General features: G+C 43.7%; 1 protein-coding gene across 6 annotated transcripts in view; it reads right to left on the reverse strand.

The window, feature by feature from the left end:
* The window catches only part of SLC41A3 (solute carrier family 41 member 3), a 140,907-nt gene that overhangs the window by 19,644 nt on the left and 100,854 nt on the right, over nucleotides 1-20,409 (reverse strand). For 5 of the 6 annotated variants that reach the window (XM_082746410.1, XM_082746407.1, XM_082746408.1 and 2 more), the window contains 5 exons: nucleotides 12,468-12,612; nucleotides 10,742-10,888; nucleotides 7,725-7,869; nucleotides 6,577-6,656; nucleotides 3,378-3,512 (listed from right to left, as the gene is read on the reverse strand). In XM_082746410.1, coding sequence (XP_082602536.1) covers nucleotides 3,378-3,512; nucleotides 6,577-6,656; nucleotides 7,725-7,869; nucleotides 10,742-10,888; nucleotides 12,468-12,612 — 652 coding nt within the window. The remainder of the gene's footprint in view (nucleotides 1-3,377; nucleotides 3,513-6,576; nucleotides 6,657-7,724; nucleotides 7,870-10,741; nucleotides 10,889-12,467; nucleotides 12,613-20,409) is intronic. The other variant, XM_082746411.1, reaches the window with a different exon arrangement.

Genomic DNA, 20,409 nt, shown 5'->3' on the forward strand with positions numbered 1-20,409 from the left:
GAGATTCCTCAAGAAATTAAAAATAGAAGTTCCCTATGACCCTGCCATTGCACTCCTGGGTATTTACCCCAACGATACAGATGTCGTGAAAAGAAGGGCCATCTGTACCCCAATGTTTATAGCAGCAATGGCCATGGTCGCCAAACTATGGAAACAACCAAGATGCCCTTCAATGGACGAATGGATAAGGAAGATGTGGTCCATATACACTATGGAGTATTATGCCTCCATCAGAAATGATGAATACCCAACTTTTGTAGCAACATGGATGGGACTGGAAGAGATTCTGCTGAGTGAAATATGTCAAGCAGAGAGAGTCAATTATCATATGGTTTCACTTATTTGTGGAGCATACCAAATAGCATGGAGGACATGGGGAGTTAGAGAGGAGAAGGGAGTTGGGGGAAATTGGAAGGGGAGGTGAACCATGAGAGACAATGGACTCTGAAAAAAGACAGTCTCTTCAATAAATGGCACTGGGAAAACTGGACAGCTATAAGTAGAAGAATGAAACTTGACCATTCTCTTACACCGTACACAAAGATCAACTCAAAATGGATAAAAAACCTCAATGCGAGACAGGAATCCATCAAAATCCTCGAGGAGAACATAGGCAGTAATCTCTTCGATATCAGCCACAGCAACTTCTTTCAAGATATGTCTCCAAAGGCAAAGGAAACTAAAGCGAAAATAAACTTTTGGGACTTCATCAAAATCAAAAGCTTCTGCACAGCAAAGGAAACAGTCAACAAAACAAAGAGGCAACCCACGGAATGGGAGAAGATATTTGCAAATGACAGTACAGACAAAAGGTTGATATCCAGGATCTATAATGAACTCCTCAAACTCAACACACATGAAACAGGCAAACATATCAAAAAATGGGAAGAAGATATGAACAGACACTTCTCCCATCAAGACATACAAATGGCTATCAGACACATGAAAAAATGTTTATCATCATTAGCCCTCAGGGAGATTCAAATTAAAACCACATTGAGATATCACCTTACACCAGTTAGAATGGCCAAAATTAACAAAATAGGAAACAACTTGTGTAGGAGAGGATGTGGAGAAAGGGGAACCCTCTTCCACTGTTGGTGGGAATGCAAGTTGGTGCAGCCTCTTTGGAGAACAGTGTGGAGATTCCTCAAGAAATTAAAAATAGAGCTTCCCTATGATTTTGCCATTGCACTCCTGGGTATTTACCCCAATGATACAGATGTCATGCAAAGAAGGGCCATCTGTACCCCAATGTTTATAGCAGCAATGGCCATAGGCCCCAAAATATGGAAAGAACCAAGATCCCCTCAATAGATGAATGGATAAAGAAGATATGGTCCACATATACTATGGATTATTATGCTTCCATCAGAAAGGATGAATACCCACCTTTTGTATCAACATGGATGGGACTGGTAGAGATTATGCTGAGTGAAGTAAGTCAAGCAGAGAGAGTCAATTATCAAATGGTTTCACTTACTTGTAGAGCATAAAGAAAAACAGGGAAGACATGGGGAGACAGACAAGGAGTGAGTTGGGGGACATGAGAGACTGTGGACTCTGGGAAACAAACAGGGTTTTGAAGTGCAGGTGAGTGGGGGTTTTGGTGAGCCTGGTGGTGGGTATTTTGGAAGGCACGTATTGCATGGAGCACTCGGTGTGGTACATAAACAATGAATTCTGGAACAAAGAATAGAAATTTTTAAAAAATAATTAATTAATTAATTAACTAATTTTAAAAATTCAACTTGATAAGACAACTAACAGACCCTACAAATGAGATGACACAGATGGTAGAACTATCTGAAAGCAATTTTAATGAATCCATTATAGAAATGCTTAAACTAGCAATTACAAATATATTTGAAACAAATGAGAAAAATAGAAATTTCTTGTAAGAAAAAAAGTCTCATAAAAGAAACAGAATATATAAAGAAGACCCATGTAGAAATTTAGAAATGAAAAAATACAATAACCAAAATCCCTGAAGAACTTAATGAATGGGATGAGTAGCGGAGTGGAGAGGTCAGAGGAATGAACCTGTGAACTTGAAAAAAAAAAAAAAAGAAAAACATATGGTAATTAGTGAATCTGAATAAGAGAGAATAAACTAGGCTTGGGGAAAAATTGAACAGGACCCCCAGGAGTGGGGGTTTGGGACTGTAACAGAAGATCTACCATTCATGTCATCAGAATAATCAGAAGGAAAGGTAGAAGACAGTGGGGCTAACGGTGTATTTGAAGAAATCATGGTTTAAAATTTCCCAAATTGGCAAAAGATAAATCCATGTACTCAAGGAGATGAGTAAACCCCAAACATGGAAAACCCAAAGAAATCCACACCTATGTGCATCACCACTCAAGAACTAAAAAGTGAAGAAAAAGTTTTGAAACAAACAGACAAATGTCACCTTATGTATATGATAAAAATAATTCAAATGACACTAATATCTCATCAGAAACCAGGGAATTCAGAAGAAAGCAGCACCTTTTTCAAGTACTGAAAAGAAACATCAACCCAGAATTTTATATCTGGCAAAAATATCCTTCAGAAATGTGCCAAGAAACTTACCCTAAAAGAATGGGCGAAGGTAGTTCTTGAAACAGGAAGGAAATGATTAAAAGAAAATGCAGTGGCAGAAAAAATGCAAGTTTTAAAGGTAACAAAAATATAGAAAGACATCCAATGGTTTTCAGTGGTTGTTGGAATAGAATCCAGTTTCTCTTCCTCAAGCTTCAAGGCCTTAGAGTGATCAACCCCTCTCTCTGGCCTCAGCTTCCTCCATCCTCTCCCCTGCTCATTATGCTCAGGCCTCCCTGGCCTTTCAGTGCTTCAGACTTACCAAGCTCCTTCATGCTTCTGAGCCTTTGTTCATGCTGTCCCCCTGCCTCAAACAACTCTCTTGCTCCAACTCAGCTCCTCCCACCCACCCTCCCTTGCTCCCCTCATCATCCTCAGAGAGGAACTTTCCAAACCCAAATCTCAGTATCTCCTGAAATTCTTTCCACTGAACCCTGTGCTTTTTTAATTTAAAACATTCCACAATTTGTAGTTAAATTCTCCTTTTTGGTGTGTTTATCTGCTCTTCTGGATTGTGTAAATCCATGTGGGCAAGAATCAGCTTTCTCTGACTCATCACTGCAACCTGACACCTAGTACATGGCAAACCTTCAATAAATATCTGAATTAATGGATGGATCAACTAGTGGCAGGGGTAGGGAGTCAGGCCTCAGGGCGGAGGAGCTGGGAATGATGATGATCTGGGCTGAGGTCAGCAGTGGTCTCAACATCTGTTGCTATAGAGCAGATTCCAATGATGGCAGTTTTTACTTAAAGAAATGGTCACATGGCCTCTTGAAGACATTAGACCCACCTGAGGTGCAGAAAGTGGAGCATGGGTTAGGCCAGAACTGTTTCATCCACAGGGGGAGGACACCAGGCGTGCTCCACATGTGCAGGTAGGTGGAGATCCGGCTGGTCTGAATGGCCACCAAATTGCCACCAACACCTGGGAGGAGAAAAAGAATACCAGTCTCTAAGTTCTATCTCTTATTTAAGTCTATGTCCTCCGGGAACTCTTCCTTGACTGATTCAGCACTGGATCTATCTTCTCCTCCCACTTCACCACAGATCTTGTTCGGCCCCAAGCATGGGTAAATTGGACCCTGTGAGTGAGGTATCACCTTAGCAGCTATCTCTTATGGTGAAGGAAGTGTGACTGGCAAAGTAGGTTTTTAATACATATTTGTTGGGTACAGGGAGGGGGTGTAGAAGAGGGAGGGAGGGAGGAAGGGTGGTGACAGAAAAGCCTATGGGAGGGTATCTTGATAAGCCATTTAAGGTCGTAGGATGTGACAGGAATCAGATTACAGACTGGAACATCTGAGAAAATGAAAGGGTTTTTTTTTCTCCTAAGGTGGGAAGGAGACAGAAGATAAAGTGGGGGACAGCAACAAGGGAAAAGGAGCTATTATATGCAACAGGCCTGGGGCTTGCTGATTGAGACCCCAGTTTGCACAGGAAATGAACTGTGCCCAGCCCTGCCAGGACCATAGGGCCCAGGCAACAAAGGCCATGCTGAGCTCCCTCTGCAGGGCCAGGATCTAGGGCTGGGAGAGGATGGGGTCTACCCATGGCCATTTCCTTTAGACGCTGGGCGGGCTGCCCCCATTCTATTTCCTCAGCCCCTTGGGGATTAACCCGTCACTGGGCTGGATGTGCCCAGTGATCTCCAGAGGGAAAAACTAACTACCCTGTATACAAAGAATGGTCTGTGGGCAGAGGACAGCTGAGATCTATTTTGCTAGACCCACACAATTGATTGACTGACTGATTGACTGATTGATTTTATTATGTTCAGGTAGCCCCCACATAGTACATCACTAGTTTTTCATGTAGTGCTTAATGATTCAATAGTTGTGTAGCACTGGGTGTTATGCACATGATTTTAAAAAAAGGGAAAAAACTTTAAAAAAATGTAACTAAAATTAATTGCCAGCTTCTCCTAAGAAGTCTGTTGAGGCAACGCCAGACCTCCAGTCTTGCCAGGGAGCAACTGGCTGGTGCTGAGGAGGTCCTGCTCACTCCACATCAGGAACATGCTCTGTAGTGTGACTGTTCCATCCCACTCCTTATTACCCAGTTACTGTCACACCTGCTGAACTCATTCAAACTGCATTCGTGGCCCCAGAGGCATCTGAGTTGGTAACATCCAAGGAAATATTTCCAAGTGTTAAACATTAGGACCTGACTTGACCACTGTAGTCTTCTGGTGGCTGGCCCCTCGTGAGAGAGGCCAGCCCTGCCCCAGTTGGGAGCAGACCTGCAGGGTGGCCCACTGACATGTAAGGAACAATCACCTGGGTTCCCATGAAAGTAGGGGGAGGGGGCTCCCAAGGGCTTCTGAAGCCTATTCTTTCTTTCCTTCCTTCATTTTTCCTTCCTTCCTTCCTTCCTTCCTTCCTTCCTTCCTTCCTTCCTTCCTTCCTTCCTTCCTCCCTCCCTCTTAAAGATTTTATTTATGTATTTGACAGAGAGAGAGGGAGAGATATTGACAGCATAATCTGGGGGAGTGGCAGGTAGAGGGAGAAGCAGGCTCCTTACTAGGCAGGGAGCCTGATTTGGGACTCAATCCTGGAACCCCAGGTTCATTACCTGAGCTGAAGGCAGCTGCTTAACTGACTGAGCCATCCAGGTGCCCCTGAATCCTGTTTCTACAGGCCCAGAACACCAGAGCCTGGGACCAAGTGAAGTGTGCAGTATGTTATCACATTTGAATCCTCTCCTGACTGGTCAGTCTCATTTACAGATCCTTATCAGAAGATGTACACAAACCAAACTTTGGTTCATAGAAGGGTCCTTTTATGCCCACAGGGTCTAAGTCTAAAAGGTTAATCAGTGAAGGGTCTGGTGAAAGACAATGGGGAGTGGAGGGGGTTCAGGCCAATGCAATAGCATAAGCCCTATCTCAGTGACAGCTGATTCTCACCTCACCCAGAATGTAAATTCAATACTGTCACAGCCTTGCTTTTTAAGAAGACAGAAATCCAGATTTTTATGTACAAATGTCTGAGTTTCAAATGTCATCAATGAATCTAAGTTTTTTTAAATTAAATTTATTTATTTTCAGCATAACAGTATTATGTTTTCACCACACCCAGTGCTCCATGCAATCCATGCCCTCTATAATACCCACTACCTGGTACCCCAATCTCCCACCCCCCTGTCACTTCAAACCCCTCAGATTGTTTTTCAGAGTCCATAGTCTCTCATGATTTACCTCCCCTTCCAATTTCCCCCAACTCCCTTCTCCTCTCTAACTCCCCATGTCCTCCATGCTATTTGGTATGCTCCACAAATAAGTGAAACTATATGATAATTGACTCTCTCTGCTGGACTTATTTCACTCAGCATAATCTCTTCCAGTCCCGTCCATGTTGCTACAAAAGTTGGGTATTCATCATTTCTGATGGAGGCATAATACTCCATAGGGTATATGGACCACATCTTCCTTATCCATTCGTCTGTTGAAGAGCATCTTGATTCTTTCCAGAGTTTGGCGACCGTGGCCATTGCTGCTATAAACGTTAGGGTACAGATGGCCCTTCTTTTCACTACATCTGTATCTTTGGGGTAAATACCCAGGAGTGCAATTTCAGGGTCATAGGGAAGTTCTATTTGAATCTAAGTTTTTAAAAAAAAAAACAAACCATGAGAAGCCAACACCCCAGTTCTAAAGGCCACATTTCATCTGCATGTTCCAATGAATCCTGGCGTAGACACTGGGTGCCTTCAACAGGTGGGATTTAGCTCTGGGGGAAGGCTCAAGTCTCCGTGGTGACTGTGAGGAAAAGGGTGTGAGCTGGTGGAGCAGTGGGCAGGACTTTCTCCCCAAGGGTCTCCTTCCACCTGAAACAAACCAGCCCAGCAGCCGCTGCCCAGTAGAAGAATGGCCAAGACTCTCAGGGCCTGGAGCCGGATCTCTGAAGTCACTGTTGTCTAGATCCCACTGACCCAGCCCTGGGGGCCAGTGCAGCCCAGAGGCCCCGGGTTATGGTGCTGCCCATACCTACCACATATGATAGGAGTAAATATGGCCATGCCTTGGTACTGCTGTTTAGAAACAGTTTTGTTCAAGATGAGCCCTCCGAAACTGGGGAGAAAGTAGAGGCCAAATGGTTAGTTTAACTTTGCAGGTGACATTCGTGCCCCTGTGTACAGATAGCTGTAGTTACCTGGCACACCTCTATACAAAATATCTCATCACCCGGCCCTCCCACTTTCCAGAAGACCCATCAGATAATGTCATCCTACTAAAAACAAATGTCAAACTCCTTTTCAAAGCCACTTAGTTGGCTGGGCTCTGCCATGTGGATTGCTCCTGAACTGTAACTGTAATGCTATTTTCCCAAGCAGAAAATGGAACTTGCATGAGTATAATCCCATGCTGCTTGTTCTTGGAGATGCTACAATAATACCTCACTCCCACCAGCCCCAATAGTTTAGCAAAGGCTGTCCTTCCCCCCTACAACCCTGAAAAAGTTTGATCAGTTTGTTTAAGGAGCCCAGGAGCTTCCTGGAAGCAAAGACACTTAGACCATAATGGCCTCTCCCTGAGATTCAAAGTTAGGAAAGCACCTCAGAAAAGACTGGGGTGGTCCCTGTCCAGGCCTGTTAACAGAAAGGGCTCTGGAGGATCTGGTTTCCAGGGTGGAAGACCTGAGACGAGCTAAGGGGCTTGGGGCCACTAGTCTCTCAGCCTTCTAGGTCCCACCAGCAGCCATGCTGTAGAAATGGTGTTCACAGAGCCAGGTACAGGGCTCCCTGCAGCATAAGGAGGGGTCCAGGCCAGTGAGAGCTCTGGCAGTATAGGAGGGGGAGACCCAGTGTCCTGCAATGCCATGAGGGGGCAGGGAACTGAGGCATTTCTGCACTCATTTGATGTTCCCAAGTTTGGCTCTTCCTGGCTCTCTGGTGCTCCTGCAATTGTAAATAGGGCTGCCTCTCAGAATAAGTAAGCCCTAAGGTTCCTGGTAAGAGGGAAAGAGATGAAGAAGAAAGGCATGACTCAACCAGCACCAGGACTTAGTAGGGGAGCCCACAGAAACCATGAGTACCCCCTCACTCCAGAGGCACTGTGGGTCTTAGGTACTCTCCCTGTCTCAGAGGCCGGGGAGGCCTGGGAAGGTAGAAGCTGGTGGCAGCCCTCGCTCGTGCTCACCTGCTAATGACCATCGCTAGGATGATTGGGAACCACCCGAATTTCAGGATCTTCATGATGGGTGGGCTCTGTCTGGCAACGAGGACCCACACAGGGATCAGGGCCATGAAGCCAATACACACCAGTGGTGTCAGATATCGATTGTCTGTGGGGAGAGAGACAGGATGTATGCCAGGGCACATGAGCATGGCCTCCTGGACCATGGCCTGGGTCCCAAAGATGAAAGGTGGGCTGAGCACTAAGGGTCAAGACAATTCTGTCCCCAGCAGCTTAGGGTGGACCAACCTAAGATACCTCTCAGCAATTTGTACCATCTAATGAAGCAACTGGAAAAGCTCCTCTTTGTCCTCAGTTCCTGACAGAGTCCCCTTCACTTCTCTTTTTCACTATTTTCCTGACATAAGAACGAATCCTCTTCCAGTTCCTCCCATCCCAACCTAATTATTAGTATTAATGGTGGCATTTACAGGATTGTGACCATGGGCCAGCACTGGCTCTCAGCCCTTCCCAAGCACAAACTCACTTCATGTTCTCAACTACCCCTCAGATAGGCATAGGAGAGACTACAGTGTGAAGAGACAGCCCACCAGGACTCAAGCCAGTATGCAGAAATCAGGGCTAAAGCCAGAGTTAATTAATGATGCCCATCCTGCTCCTGGCTGAGGCCAGTCCAAGGTGACCTCCTCAGCATCCATGCATCTCAGGGCCCAGAACATGGTCAGCTTTGCAGAAACTCATGCCCCTGTGTCATTTCTTTTCTTTTTAAAGATTTTATTTATTTATTTGACAGGCAGAGATCACAAGTTGGCAGAGAGGCAAGCAGAGAGAGAGAAGGGGAAGCAGGCTCCCCGCTGAGCAGAGAGCCTGATGCAGGGCTCAATCCCAAGACCCTGAGATCATGACCTGAACCAAAAGCAGAGGCTCAACCCACTGAGCCACCCAGGCACCCCCCTGTGTCATTTTCTTGAGCTGGTATGAGCCATGAATACAGACCTGGGTCTGGGACACCTGACTGTACCTGGGACCAGGCCAGGACCCAACACATATCATTGCCATTCCCACATACTCTCTTTCTACTTATAGTTTGCATGTCACCTTCCAAATGCACACAGAATAAGACACAAGCTTTCTCTAGAACAGTCTTCTCACCCCCAGCCCCACATCCAAAGGGCAGGCTTAGGCTCAGGGCAGTGCATGCCCCTCTGCAGAGTGGGCCTCAGCACTCAGGTGTTCAGGTAGGTCTTTGCCCCATACTCCTTTCTCTGATCAGCATCATTAGAAGCATCTCCCTCTTGTCTTTCTCTGCACTAAGAAATAACAGTTCATTCCTTTCCTGGAGCAACTGACTACAAGGAAGGGCAGGCCACAACCACGGTGGGCTACAGACCAAGTGCTTTATGGCAGAAATCTCAAAGGCTCTGGGAGGCAGCAGTCTACAGGAGCATTACTTGCAGGATACTTTTGCATTCCAATTTTTCTAGAATGACTTGGAACCTGGCAGAGGTTCCACCTCATATTTTCCCACCACCATGATGAATATATCCCTCTGCATATGGCTTGTCTTCCCAACTACACTGACAGGTGACATGGTCAACAGCTCACTCCTTATCAGTGAAGATTTGTCTGATATATCGCAGGCCCAGTGAACCCCCCAAGCACACCCAAGGTATCTTCACAGTCTAATTCAAGAGATGTACAGCCTAACGCTATTCAACAGCTAGTAGGTCATGTGTTGAAACATGCACTATTTCAGTAGGGGTACAGCAGGGTGGAGAGGAACGGTCTAGGGATACCTGTGACTTGCATTTGTTTTATAATTAAAACTCAATTAATCAACCCATACACAAATCTTGTTTTAAATTCAGTTTTATTTAAAAAGAAAATTAGGTCATCTTATTATTATACCTTGATTGCCACTTATAGGAACCTTGAAAATCTCCCAACCATTAAATATCAGTGGCAAGCATATCCCAGGGTGGCAAGGACCCAGGCCCAGAGCTGATAGGGAAAGGTTCCCAGTGCCTGAACACTGTACATGGCAGGTACCTGGTCAGTATGCTTAAGATGCTGGCACGAAGAGGCTGAATGATCTCTCATGGTTTTGGGTTCATGTTCCCACAGGGCAATGCTAAACTGGGGCTTCACTGCAGCTATGCCTTTCTCCAGGCATTTCCTTCAACTGAGTGACACTACATACCTCACTGCTCCCCACTGTCCTCTTCACCATCCGCTCCACTCACTGATGCCCCTCTGCCCCCCAGCACTCAGGGTAGTGACCATGCTCAGAATCCACACTTATAGATCCAAACAATTGTGGGTGGTCAGCTGAAGGGGAAAGTAACAACTGTGAGGCTCGGAGGGGAGTGGCCAGCTGTGGAAAGCTGGAAGGTGAGAACCATCTGGCAAGGGGGATGCTGCCCATCAACACGGCCCAGGACATGAGGAAACCTTGGTGCTCCCAGAGAAGACCTGGGGAGACCCCTGGTGGAGGGAGGTCCTCTGGCCATGAAGGCCTGTAATACAGGATATGTAAATGCCTCCTTGGTGGTTGGCCAGGATACTGGGCCACCCTCTGAGGAGCCTGGGGCTTCTCCTGCCTCACACCTATAGAGAGAGCCTATGCTGTGTCTACTTCACTGCCCACAGTTATGGCATTCCTCTTTGGGAGTTGCTTCCCAGGTGATCTGAATGTGTCCGTTGTGAACTGCCTTTCCATGGAGCTCTGTTAGCCTCCAGCCCTCCCTGGTCTCCTTGTGCACCCCTGTCCTAAGGGGGAGACTGACAATGTATCTATTGACCTGAGTAGTTGGGAGAGCTTCAGGTACCTGCTGGAGAACACCACAAAGTTGCCGAATGACCTCAGGCTTTGCCTCTGGAAAAGTAGGATTTCTCACCCCATGACAGACCCCATGGGTTCCCTTCTGTGTGAAGAGTGCCTGATCTGAATGGTGCAAGCTGGGTGCGAATGTCAGACCCAGCCTTGCTCGTGGGCCCCTCCTCCCTGGGGCACCCCTTACCTTTGTGTTTATAGAAGAAGCTGCTGACAAAAGCCAGAATGGACAATGTGATGAGATCTCCCAGGCTGGCAGCAATAGGTGTGGCAATGTTGTCTGGGTTGAGCCGGAGTTTCCGAGCACCAATCACTATACAGACCATCAGCATTCCTGTGGAGAGGAGACAGAGGACACTCAAAGCACAGGATGAGAAGGTTGCAGGGAGGCTGCTCAGTAACTCAGTTCTATTCACACAGACCTAGCCTGAAGCCAGGTTGCCCTGACACTCAGTTTCACTGCTGTGCTGGAGCCTGAGAAGGCTACAGATTTGGGGTGGGGGGGGGTGGAACCTGTGACATGCAAGTGTGATATCAAGGAGCAGTCTGAAAGCTTTGCTGATACACTCAAATCCATAGGGAGAAAACATGGAGATGATTCCTGGGCTCCCAAACCACCTGGAGCTACAGACATGAAGCCCAGAGCCCCTCACTTCAGGGAAGATGATTCCAAAACCACTCTGAACGATGGAGCCCCAGGGGCAGAGCACATCCTCTTGTGTCCATTGCAGTCCCTGGGGAAACAGGTGCCTTAGTGCAACAGGTCATGTGAGGGGTTAGTGGCAAAGCCTGGGAGGGGGAGTTGGGGAGATGGGAGTGCCAGGAGACCCACAGAATATGGTTGGGGTCACCCAGGGTGGGAGAAGGGGAGGGAGAGAAAGGGAAGCAGGTACAGATTGCACTATAGTACTGTCAGCGGGGCCACATCTCTGGGGAACAGGCCAATCTCAGGAGCCCAGCAGGGGCACCTGAACACCAACATCACAAAACAGCACAGTAACTCACCAGAGCATCCCAGCACCGCAACAGTGCCCAGAGCACAACAGATGCCCAGTAAGTAACAAGTCATGAGTGAACGGGTGACATTCCACAGTAACAGCTGCTACTGACATGCATTGAGCTCCCTGAAGACAGGGTATATCTGGCAGTGCTCATGTCTTCCTGCCTTCCACAGGCACGTAGGAAGCACCTGGTGTGTGGCAGGCAGTGTGGTGATAGGAATAGAATTGGAGAAGCGGGGTCCCTCTCTAAGGAGACGACATTTTAGCTAAGAGGTGAGACAGAAAATGAATGAAGAAAATGGCTAATTACAGATTTTCACAAGTGCTCTATAAGGAAAACAGGTGCATGGTGCAGAGGAGCATGGTGGCAGCTGGGGAGAAGGCGGGAGGGCAGAACCTGTGCAAAGGCCATCTGAAAAGACCTCTCTTCAGAGATGAATTGAAGTTAAAACCTGAGCCTTGCTCCCCACCATGACTGAAGAGCCCACCACAAGTCCAAATGTAAGCTGTGCTCAAGAAATGTTTAAAGACCGACTGAATGAGTAAGTGAATGAAGGGATGAAGGAATGAAGAGATGAGGGGATGGATGGATGGATGGATGGAGTGATGAATGTGTCTACTGAACAAAGGCCAGTTATTTAAACAGAGGGAAGAGAAGTGGAGTCAGCAGCTCGCTCTGGCACACACACCCTGCCTGGAAGGGGACGCATCCTCCCTGCCCATCTTCAAGGTGCATCGGTAACCCAACAGGCTGTCCCCCAGCCCCTGGAAGGTATGTGAGGCTTCATCATTAGTGCTTTCATTTTTCATATCTCAAGGAATTGAAACACAAAGAGTTGAGAGCAGAGCAAGTAGGAATGGGGGCGGAGAGAGCCAGGAGGGTGCGGTCACTGGGATGGGGGATTAGCTGACCTAGAGCAAAGGCAGCAAGGAAGGCAGTGATGATGCTGCTGGCACACAGCAACTCCACCTTTGCAAAGTCTAACTCCTCCTTAGATACAGCGCCTAGCAGCAGGGCAGCCACAGCAGCCAGGAGACCCACGACAGTAGCCTGCACCTGTCAGGGCAGAAATCAGAAATGTGAGGAAACATGCCTCTGACCACCATCACTCCTTTTACTCTGCCTCCTCTCTGACCATGAGAGGTCATTATGCCATTCACCTCTACCTCTCCTCCCTTACCCCAAAATCTGCCAATGGCCCCTCCAACCTGGGAAAAACAAAGACTAACACCTTTCTTTAATCCAATTCTTTGGAAAACTAGTTTTCCTGTTCTGCAACTAGTTCAATGTCACTTGCTTCAAGAAATCATCTTCTACTCAGCCTTTGGCCAAGGGCAACCAGTCTCTTGCTTGGGGCTCCTCTCACAGCTCTAGGCAGAAGTGCTCTGTTGTCTCCAGCTACACAGACAACCAATCTCCCCTGCAATATGGAAACACTCCATGATCCACAGCTATACCTTGGAAGCCTCTATGCACACTTTCCATCTCTCTCCCTGCCTTCCTTCCTTGGCACTTGCTTGGCATGCTGGTGCCCCCTTTCTCTACATTCTTTCCCATCCAAGCTGTGGTTCCCATTTCATCTCAGTAGGGACACACCTCTGCTGCTCACTCAGGTTAGTACCATGAGGTTCCCTTGGTCTGAGTATCAATCCTGGCACCTGTTCTCAAGACAGTTGACTCTTCAATCCTATGCAGATGAAAACCTGTGTGTAACTTGAGACTGCCCCCAAAACTTAACTACTAATAGCCTACTGTTGACCAGAAGCCTTACCTATAAAGTAAAGTCAAGTAACACATATTCTGTATGTTATGTGTACTACATATTGTATTCTTATAATAAAGTAAGTTAGAGAAAAGAAAATCATAAGGAATTATACATTTACAGTACTGTATTTATTGAAACATATCTGCATAGAAGCAGACATGCACAGTTCAAACCTGTGTTGTCCAAGGGTTAACTGTAACTCAAATGTCTTTTTTTTTAAAATAAGTTATTCATTTTTTAAAAAAATACTTATTTATTTTGAGAGAGAGCATGAGAATGGGAGAGAGATAGAGCATGAGAGGGGGAGGTCAGAGGGAGAAGCAGGCTCCATAACGAGCAGGTAGCCCGACATGGGACTCAATCCCAGGACTCCAGGATCATGACCTGAGCTGAAGGCAGTTGCTTAACCAACTGAGCCACCCAGGTGTACTAATTCAAATGTCTTAATGGAAACATGTTGTGTTATTAAGGAAGGCTGAATAAACAGAGAACTGTACCATTTACACAGATGACAAATGCTTCCCAAGTTAACCTATATAGTTCCAACCAAAGTCCCAGGAAGCTTTTTCATGGCACTTGACAACTCATCTTAAGTTTCACAAAGATGAGTAGATGTGCAAAAATAGCCTAGACAGTTTGAGAAAAAAGATCAAGAGGGAGTTTTGGCACATTCATTATCAATACATAGTTTTAAGGCTATAGTAATTAAAACATGGTGGTACTGGCAGAGAAACAAACAGATCAGCAGGACAGACTGGTATTCAGGAACTGTATCATGAATATATGAAAATTTAATATATAAAAATTTAATAATGATAAAGGTGGCATTTCAAATCAGTATGGAATGGGTAGATATTGAATAAACAAGGAAAGAGAAAGTGGGTATCTATCTGGGGGAAAATTATATTCCTATTTTATACCATACGGACACATACACATAGACACACCACTAAACATAAAACCTCAAGTGTGAAATAGAAGAAAATATAGAATAATTATGTTTCAGATTTTGGACTAGAGAGGGACTCCCTCTGAAGATAAAACATATAAAGTCTATAAATTAAAAAGAGAGATAAGTGTATATAAATCCAATTATGAGTTCTATGTGATACCAGAAATTCAAAGATGAAGAGAGAGCTAGAGAAAATATCTCCATCATTTACAACTAATAAAGCATTAATGATCAAAATAATGAAGTCCATATTATGAATCAATGGCAACTTTGAAGAACTCAACAGAACAATGTACACAGAAAAGGAAATACAAATGTCTAAGAAACACACAAAACACACAAAAATGTGACCAACTTCCTGAATAATCAGGAAAACTTAAAATAAATTCCCAATTTAATAGTAGGCATCTTATTTCTTCATAACTAACATTGATCTTCCTCTACTAAAAGGTCAGTGTCATCTCAGTTTCTACTGGAGTCCCTCAGCAGGTGCTTAGCACACATTTGTGCTCATCCAATGAATGAATCAATCAATGCATGGATGGGAGACACTATTTTTATCCATAGGACTAGGTAAAATTAAAATTTAAAAGGTTGATAACATAAAATACTAACTGACAAATATATATGAAAATGGTTCTCTTAAATGTAGACATGGTAAAATTGGTACAGGAATTTGGGGGGAGGGGATCTGGTTACAATTTATCCATATACTTTATGATCTAGCATTTGCCCAGGAAAAATTTGCACATGTGAACAACTTTGTGAACAAAGAATAATGTAATAATGACTATGGACTTTGAAAAACAATCTGAGGGTTTTGAAGGGGGTGGGTGTGGAAGGTAGGGGGAACCAGGTCGTGGGTATTAGAGATGGCACAGATTGCATGGAGCACTGGGTGTGGTGCAAAAACAATGAATACTGTTACGCTGAAAAAAAAAATAAATTAAAAAAAAAAGATACACCCAGGAAGAGTCAAAATAACCCTCCTTACCCACAGTGAGAACTTATAACCACCCTTCCATCTTATTATCTGTCATTGTTTCTATGTATTTGTTTTTGTTCTGGTGGTATATAAAACTTATACTTGGGGTTCATTTTGGCTGGGTTCTTTTTTTTTTTCTTGTCATTTAGTTTTGCCAAATTTTTTGTTGGTCTGTTTTTGTTTGTATACTTTATAAATCTTACTTTTGGGGCCCATTCAGACTGGGTCTTCTCTTTTATTTCTTTTTCCCCCCCTCTCTCTTTTCTTCTCCCCCCCCTCTCTTTTTTCTTTTTTCTTTCTTTTTGTTGGGGACTACCAATTGCTCAGAAGCATTGCCTGGATCATGGTTGATACAGTCAGCTACATATCCATTCAGCCATCTCTCACCAAAATGACTAGGAAGAAGAATACACAACAGAGGAAAAATTCAGAGACTCTGCCCTCTCCATTAGAGCTATTGGATATGGACATAAACAGTATGCCAGAAAGGGAATCCAGGCTAAAAATTATCCAGGCAATGGCTAGGTTGGAGAAAGCATTTAATGACAAAATGGAATCAATTAGGACAGAAGTTAAAGCCACTAGGGAAGATGTTAACAGTGCTCCCAATGAGTTCCAATCTAATCTAAGTTCTCTAACAGCTAGGTATTTGAGGCAAAAGATAAAATTAGTGATATAGAGGACAAACTGATAGAGAAAAAGGATCAGGAGGAGGTCTGAACAAACAGCTTAAAAGCCATGAAAACAGAATTAGGGAAATAAATTATGCCATGAAATATTCCAACGTCAGAATTATTGGAATCTCTGGGGGGTGGGTAGGAGAGAAAAGAGTAGAGGATATAGTTGAACAAATTCTCCGTGAAAATTTTCCCACTCTGGGGAATGGAACCAGGATATGGAACTCATATCCTAGAGGCAGAAAGGTCCCCCCCCCCCCTCAAGATCATAGAATCTAGAAAGATCTCGAGACACCTGATTGTGAAACTGATGAATCATACTTTTAGAAAGGAACTCTTGAAAGCATCTAAGGGGAAAAGATTCCTTATGTAGAGAGGAAAGCCCATCCAAATAACATCAAACCTTTCCACAGAAGCCTGGCAAGCCAGAAAGGGATAGCAAGATGAATTCAGGGCAATAAATGAGAAGAACATTCATCCAAGAACCTTTATCTAGCAAGACTGACATTCACAATGGATGGAGAGATAAAGAGCTTCCAAGACCAGCAAGGTTTAAAAGAGTATCTGACCACCAAGCTGGCACTGTAAGACACATTAGGGGTGTCCTATAAAAGAGGGGGAAACCCAAGAATATAACTGAACAGAAATTTATGGAGACAATCTATAGAAACAAGAAACACGATATCAATAAAAATCTCTCTCTCAATAATCACTCTCAATGTGAATGGCCTAAATGCACCCATAAAATGACACAGGACGGCAGATTGGATAAAATAACAGGACCCATTCCATATGTTGTCTACAAGAGACACATTTTGAACCTAGGGATACATAAAGACTGAAAGTTAAGGGATGGGGAAGCATCTTTCATGCCAATGGGCATCAAAAGAAGGCTGGAGTAGCAATTTTCATATGAGATAAATTATATTTTAAACTAAAGGCGGCCATCAGAGATATAGAAGGACACTACAACATTCATAAAGGGTCTATCCACCAAGAAGTTCTAACAGTTGTAAACATTTATGCCCCCAGTATGGGAGCAGCCAACTACGTAAGACAACTGTTAATTAAAATAAAGACTCATATTGATAGAGGATCTTAACATGCCACTCTCTGTAATGGACAGATCATCCAAGCAGAAAATCAATAAAGAAACAAGATCATTGAATGACACATTGGACCAGATGGACCTCATAGATTATTATAGAGAACATTCCACCCTAAAACAACAGAATACTCATTCTTCTTGAGTGCACATGGAACCTTCTCCAGAATAGATGACATACTGGGTCACAAATCAGGGCTCAACTGATACCAAAAGACTGAGATTATTCCCTGCATATTCTCAGATCACAATGCTTTGAAAGTGGAACTCAACCACAAGGAAAAGTTTGGAAGGAATTCAAACACCTGGAAGCTAAAGAACACCTTGCTTAGAAATGCCTAGATCAACCAGAAGATCAAAGAAGAACTTAAACAATTCATGGAAACCCATGAGAATGAAGACGCTTCAGTCCAATACCTATGGGATACAGCAAAGGCGGTCCTAAGAGGGAAATACATAGCCATCTCAGCTGCCCTCAGAAAACTTAAAATATCCAGATTGCACTAGCTTTCCTGACACCTTAAAGAACTGGAGAATCCACAACAAGTTAAGCCAACCCCACACAAGAAGGGAAATAATCAAGATAAGAGCAAAGATCAATGAGATAGAAACTAGAGATACAGTAGAATGCATCAATGAAATGAGAAACTGGATTTTGAAAGAATCAATAATATCGATAAACCATTGGCCAAACTAATCCAAAAGAAAAGAGAGAAGGCCCAAATTAATAAAATTATGAATGAAAAGGGAGAGATCACAACTAACACCAAGGAAAGAGAAATAATCATCAAAAATTGTTATCAACAGTTATATACCAATAAGTTAAGCAACCTAGATGAAATAGTTGCATTACTGGAAAACTATAAACTTTGAAAATTGGACCAGGAAGAAATTGACAACCTGAATAGACCAATATCTAGTAACTAGATTGAAGCAGTGATCAAAATCCTCCCAAAAAACAAGAGCCCAGGACCTGACGATTCCCTGAGGAATTCTAAAAAATTTTCAAAGAAGAAATAATCCCTGTTCTCCTGAAGCTGTCTCAAAAAATTGAAGCACAAGGCAAACTTTCAGACTGTTATTATGAAGCCAGCATTACCCTGATCCCCAAACCAGGCAAAGACTCCACCAAAGGGTGAATTTCAGACCATATCCCTGATGAGTATGGATACTAAGATTCTCACCAAAATCCTTGCTAATAGGATCCAACAGTACAGTAAAAAGATTATCTACCATGACCAGGTGGGATTTATCTGTGGGTTGCAAGGGTGGTTCAAATTCGCAAATCAATCCATATGATAGAACAAATCTATAAGAAAAGAGAGAAGAACCACATGATCCTCTTAATTGATGCAGAAAAAGCATTTGACAAAATCCAGCATCCGTTCCTGATTAAAATGTTTCAAAGTATAGGGATAGAGGGAACATTCCTCAACTTCATAAAATCTATCTATGAAAAACCCACAGCGCATAACATCTTCAATTGGGAAAAGCTGACAGCCTTCCCTTTGGGATCAGGAACAGGACAAGGATGCCCACTCTCACCTCTCTTGTTCAACATAGTATTAGAAGCCCCAGCAACAGCAATCAGACAACAAAGTTATCCAAATTGGCAATGAAGAAGTTAAACTCTCTCTCTCTTCGCAGATGACATGATACTTGATATGGAAAATCCAAAAGACTCCACCCCCAAACTACTAGAACTCATATAGCAATTCAGTAATGTGGCAGGATAGAAAATCAATGTACAGAAATTAGTTGCTTTCTAGTGCATAAAAATGAAAATATAGAAAGGCAAATGAGAGAATCAGTCCATTATCTATAACACCAAGAACCATAAGATACCTGGGAATCAACCTAACCAAAGTGGTAAATGATCTGTACTCAAGGAACTACAGAACACTCATGAAGAAATTGAAGAAGACACAAAAAGATGGAAGAGCATTTCATGCTCATGGATCAGAAGAATAAATATTGTTAAAATATCTGTACTGCTTAGAGCTACCTATACTTTCAGTGTCATTCCAATCAAAATTCCACCAGCATTTTTCAAAGAGCTGGAGCAAACAATCATAAAATTTGTATGGATCAGAAGAGACTCCAATTGGCTCAGGAAATGTTGAAAAGGGGAAAGAAAACTGGCAGCATCACGTTGCTTCATTTCAAGCTTTACTACAAACCTGTGGTCACCAAGACAACAGGGTACAGGAACAAAAACAGACACATAGACCAGTGGAACAGAGTAGAGAGCCCAAATATGCACACTCACCTCCATGTTCAAATCATCTTCAACAAAGCAGGAAAAAATGTACAGTGGAAAAAAACCAGTCTCTTCAATAAAGAGTGCTGGGAAAATTGGACAGATATGTGTAGAAGAATGAAACTTGACCATTCTCTTACACCATACACAAAGATAAACTCGAAATGGATAAACGACCTCAATGTGAGCAGGAATCCATCAGAATCCTAGAGGAGAACATAGGCAGTAACCTCTTTGACATCGGCCACAGCAACTTCTTTCTCTTTCTTTCTTTCTTTCTTTCTTTCTTTCTTTCTTTCTTTCTTTCTTTCTATCTATCTATTTATTTATTTAATTTTATTTTGACCACTTCTTTTTTTTTTAATTTTTCAATTTATTTATTTTCAGAAAAACAGTATTCATTATTTTTTCACCACACCCAGTACTCCATGCAATCCATGCCCTCTATAATACCCACCACCTGGTACCCCGACCTCCACCCCCCCACCACTTCAAACCCCTCAGATTGATTTTCAGAGTCCATAGTCTCTCATGATTCACCTCCCCTTGCAATTTACCCCAACTCCCTTCTCCTCTCTAACACCCATTGTCCTCCATGCTATTTGTTATGCTCCACAAATAAGTGAAACCATATGGTAATTAACTCTCTCTGCTTGACTGATTTCACTCAGCATAATATCTTCCAGTCCTGTCCATGTTGCTACAAAAGTTGGGTATTCATCCTTTCTGATGGAGGCATAATACTCCATAGTGTATATGGACCACATCTTCCTTATCCATTCGTCCGTTGAAGGGCATCTTGGTTCTTTCCACAGTTTGGTGACCATGGCCATTGCTGCTATAAACATTGGGGTACAGATGGCCCATCTTTTCACGACATCTGTATCTTTGAGGTAAATACCCAGGAGTGCAATGGCAGGGTCATAGGGAAGTTCTATTTTTAATTTCTTGAGGAATCTCCACACTGTTCTCCAAAGAGGCTGCACCAACTTGCATTCCCACCAACAGTGGAAGAGGGTTCCCCTTTCTCCACATCCCCTCCAACACATGTTGTTTCCTGTCTTGCTAATTTTGGCCATTCTAACTGGTGTAAGGTGATATCTCAATGT

The sequence above is a fragment of the Mustela nivalis genome (assembly GCF_964662115.1).
Source record: "Mustela nivalis genome assembly, chromosome: 1".
Lineage (NCBI taxonomy): Eukaryota > Metazoa > Chordata > Mammalia > Carnivora > Mustelidae > Mustela > Mustela nivalis.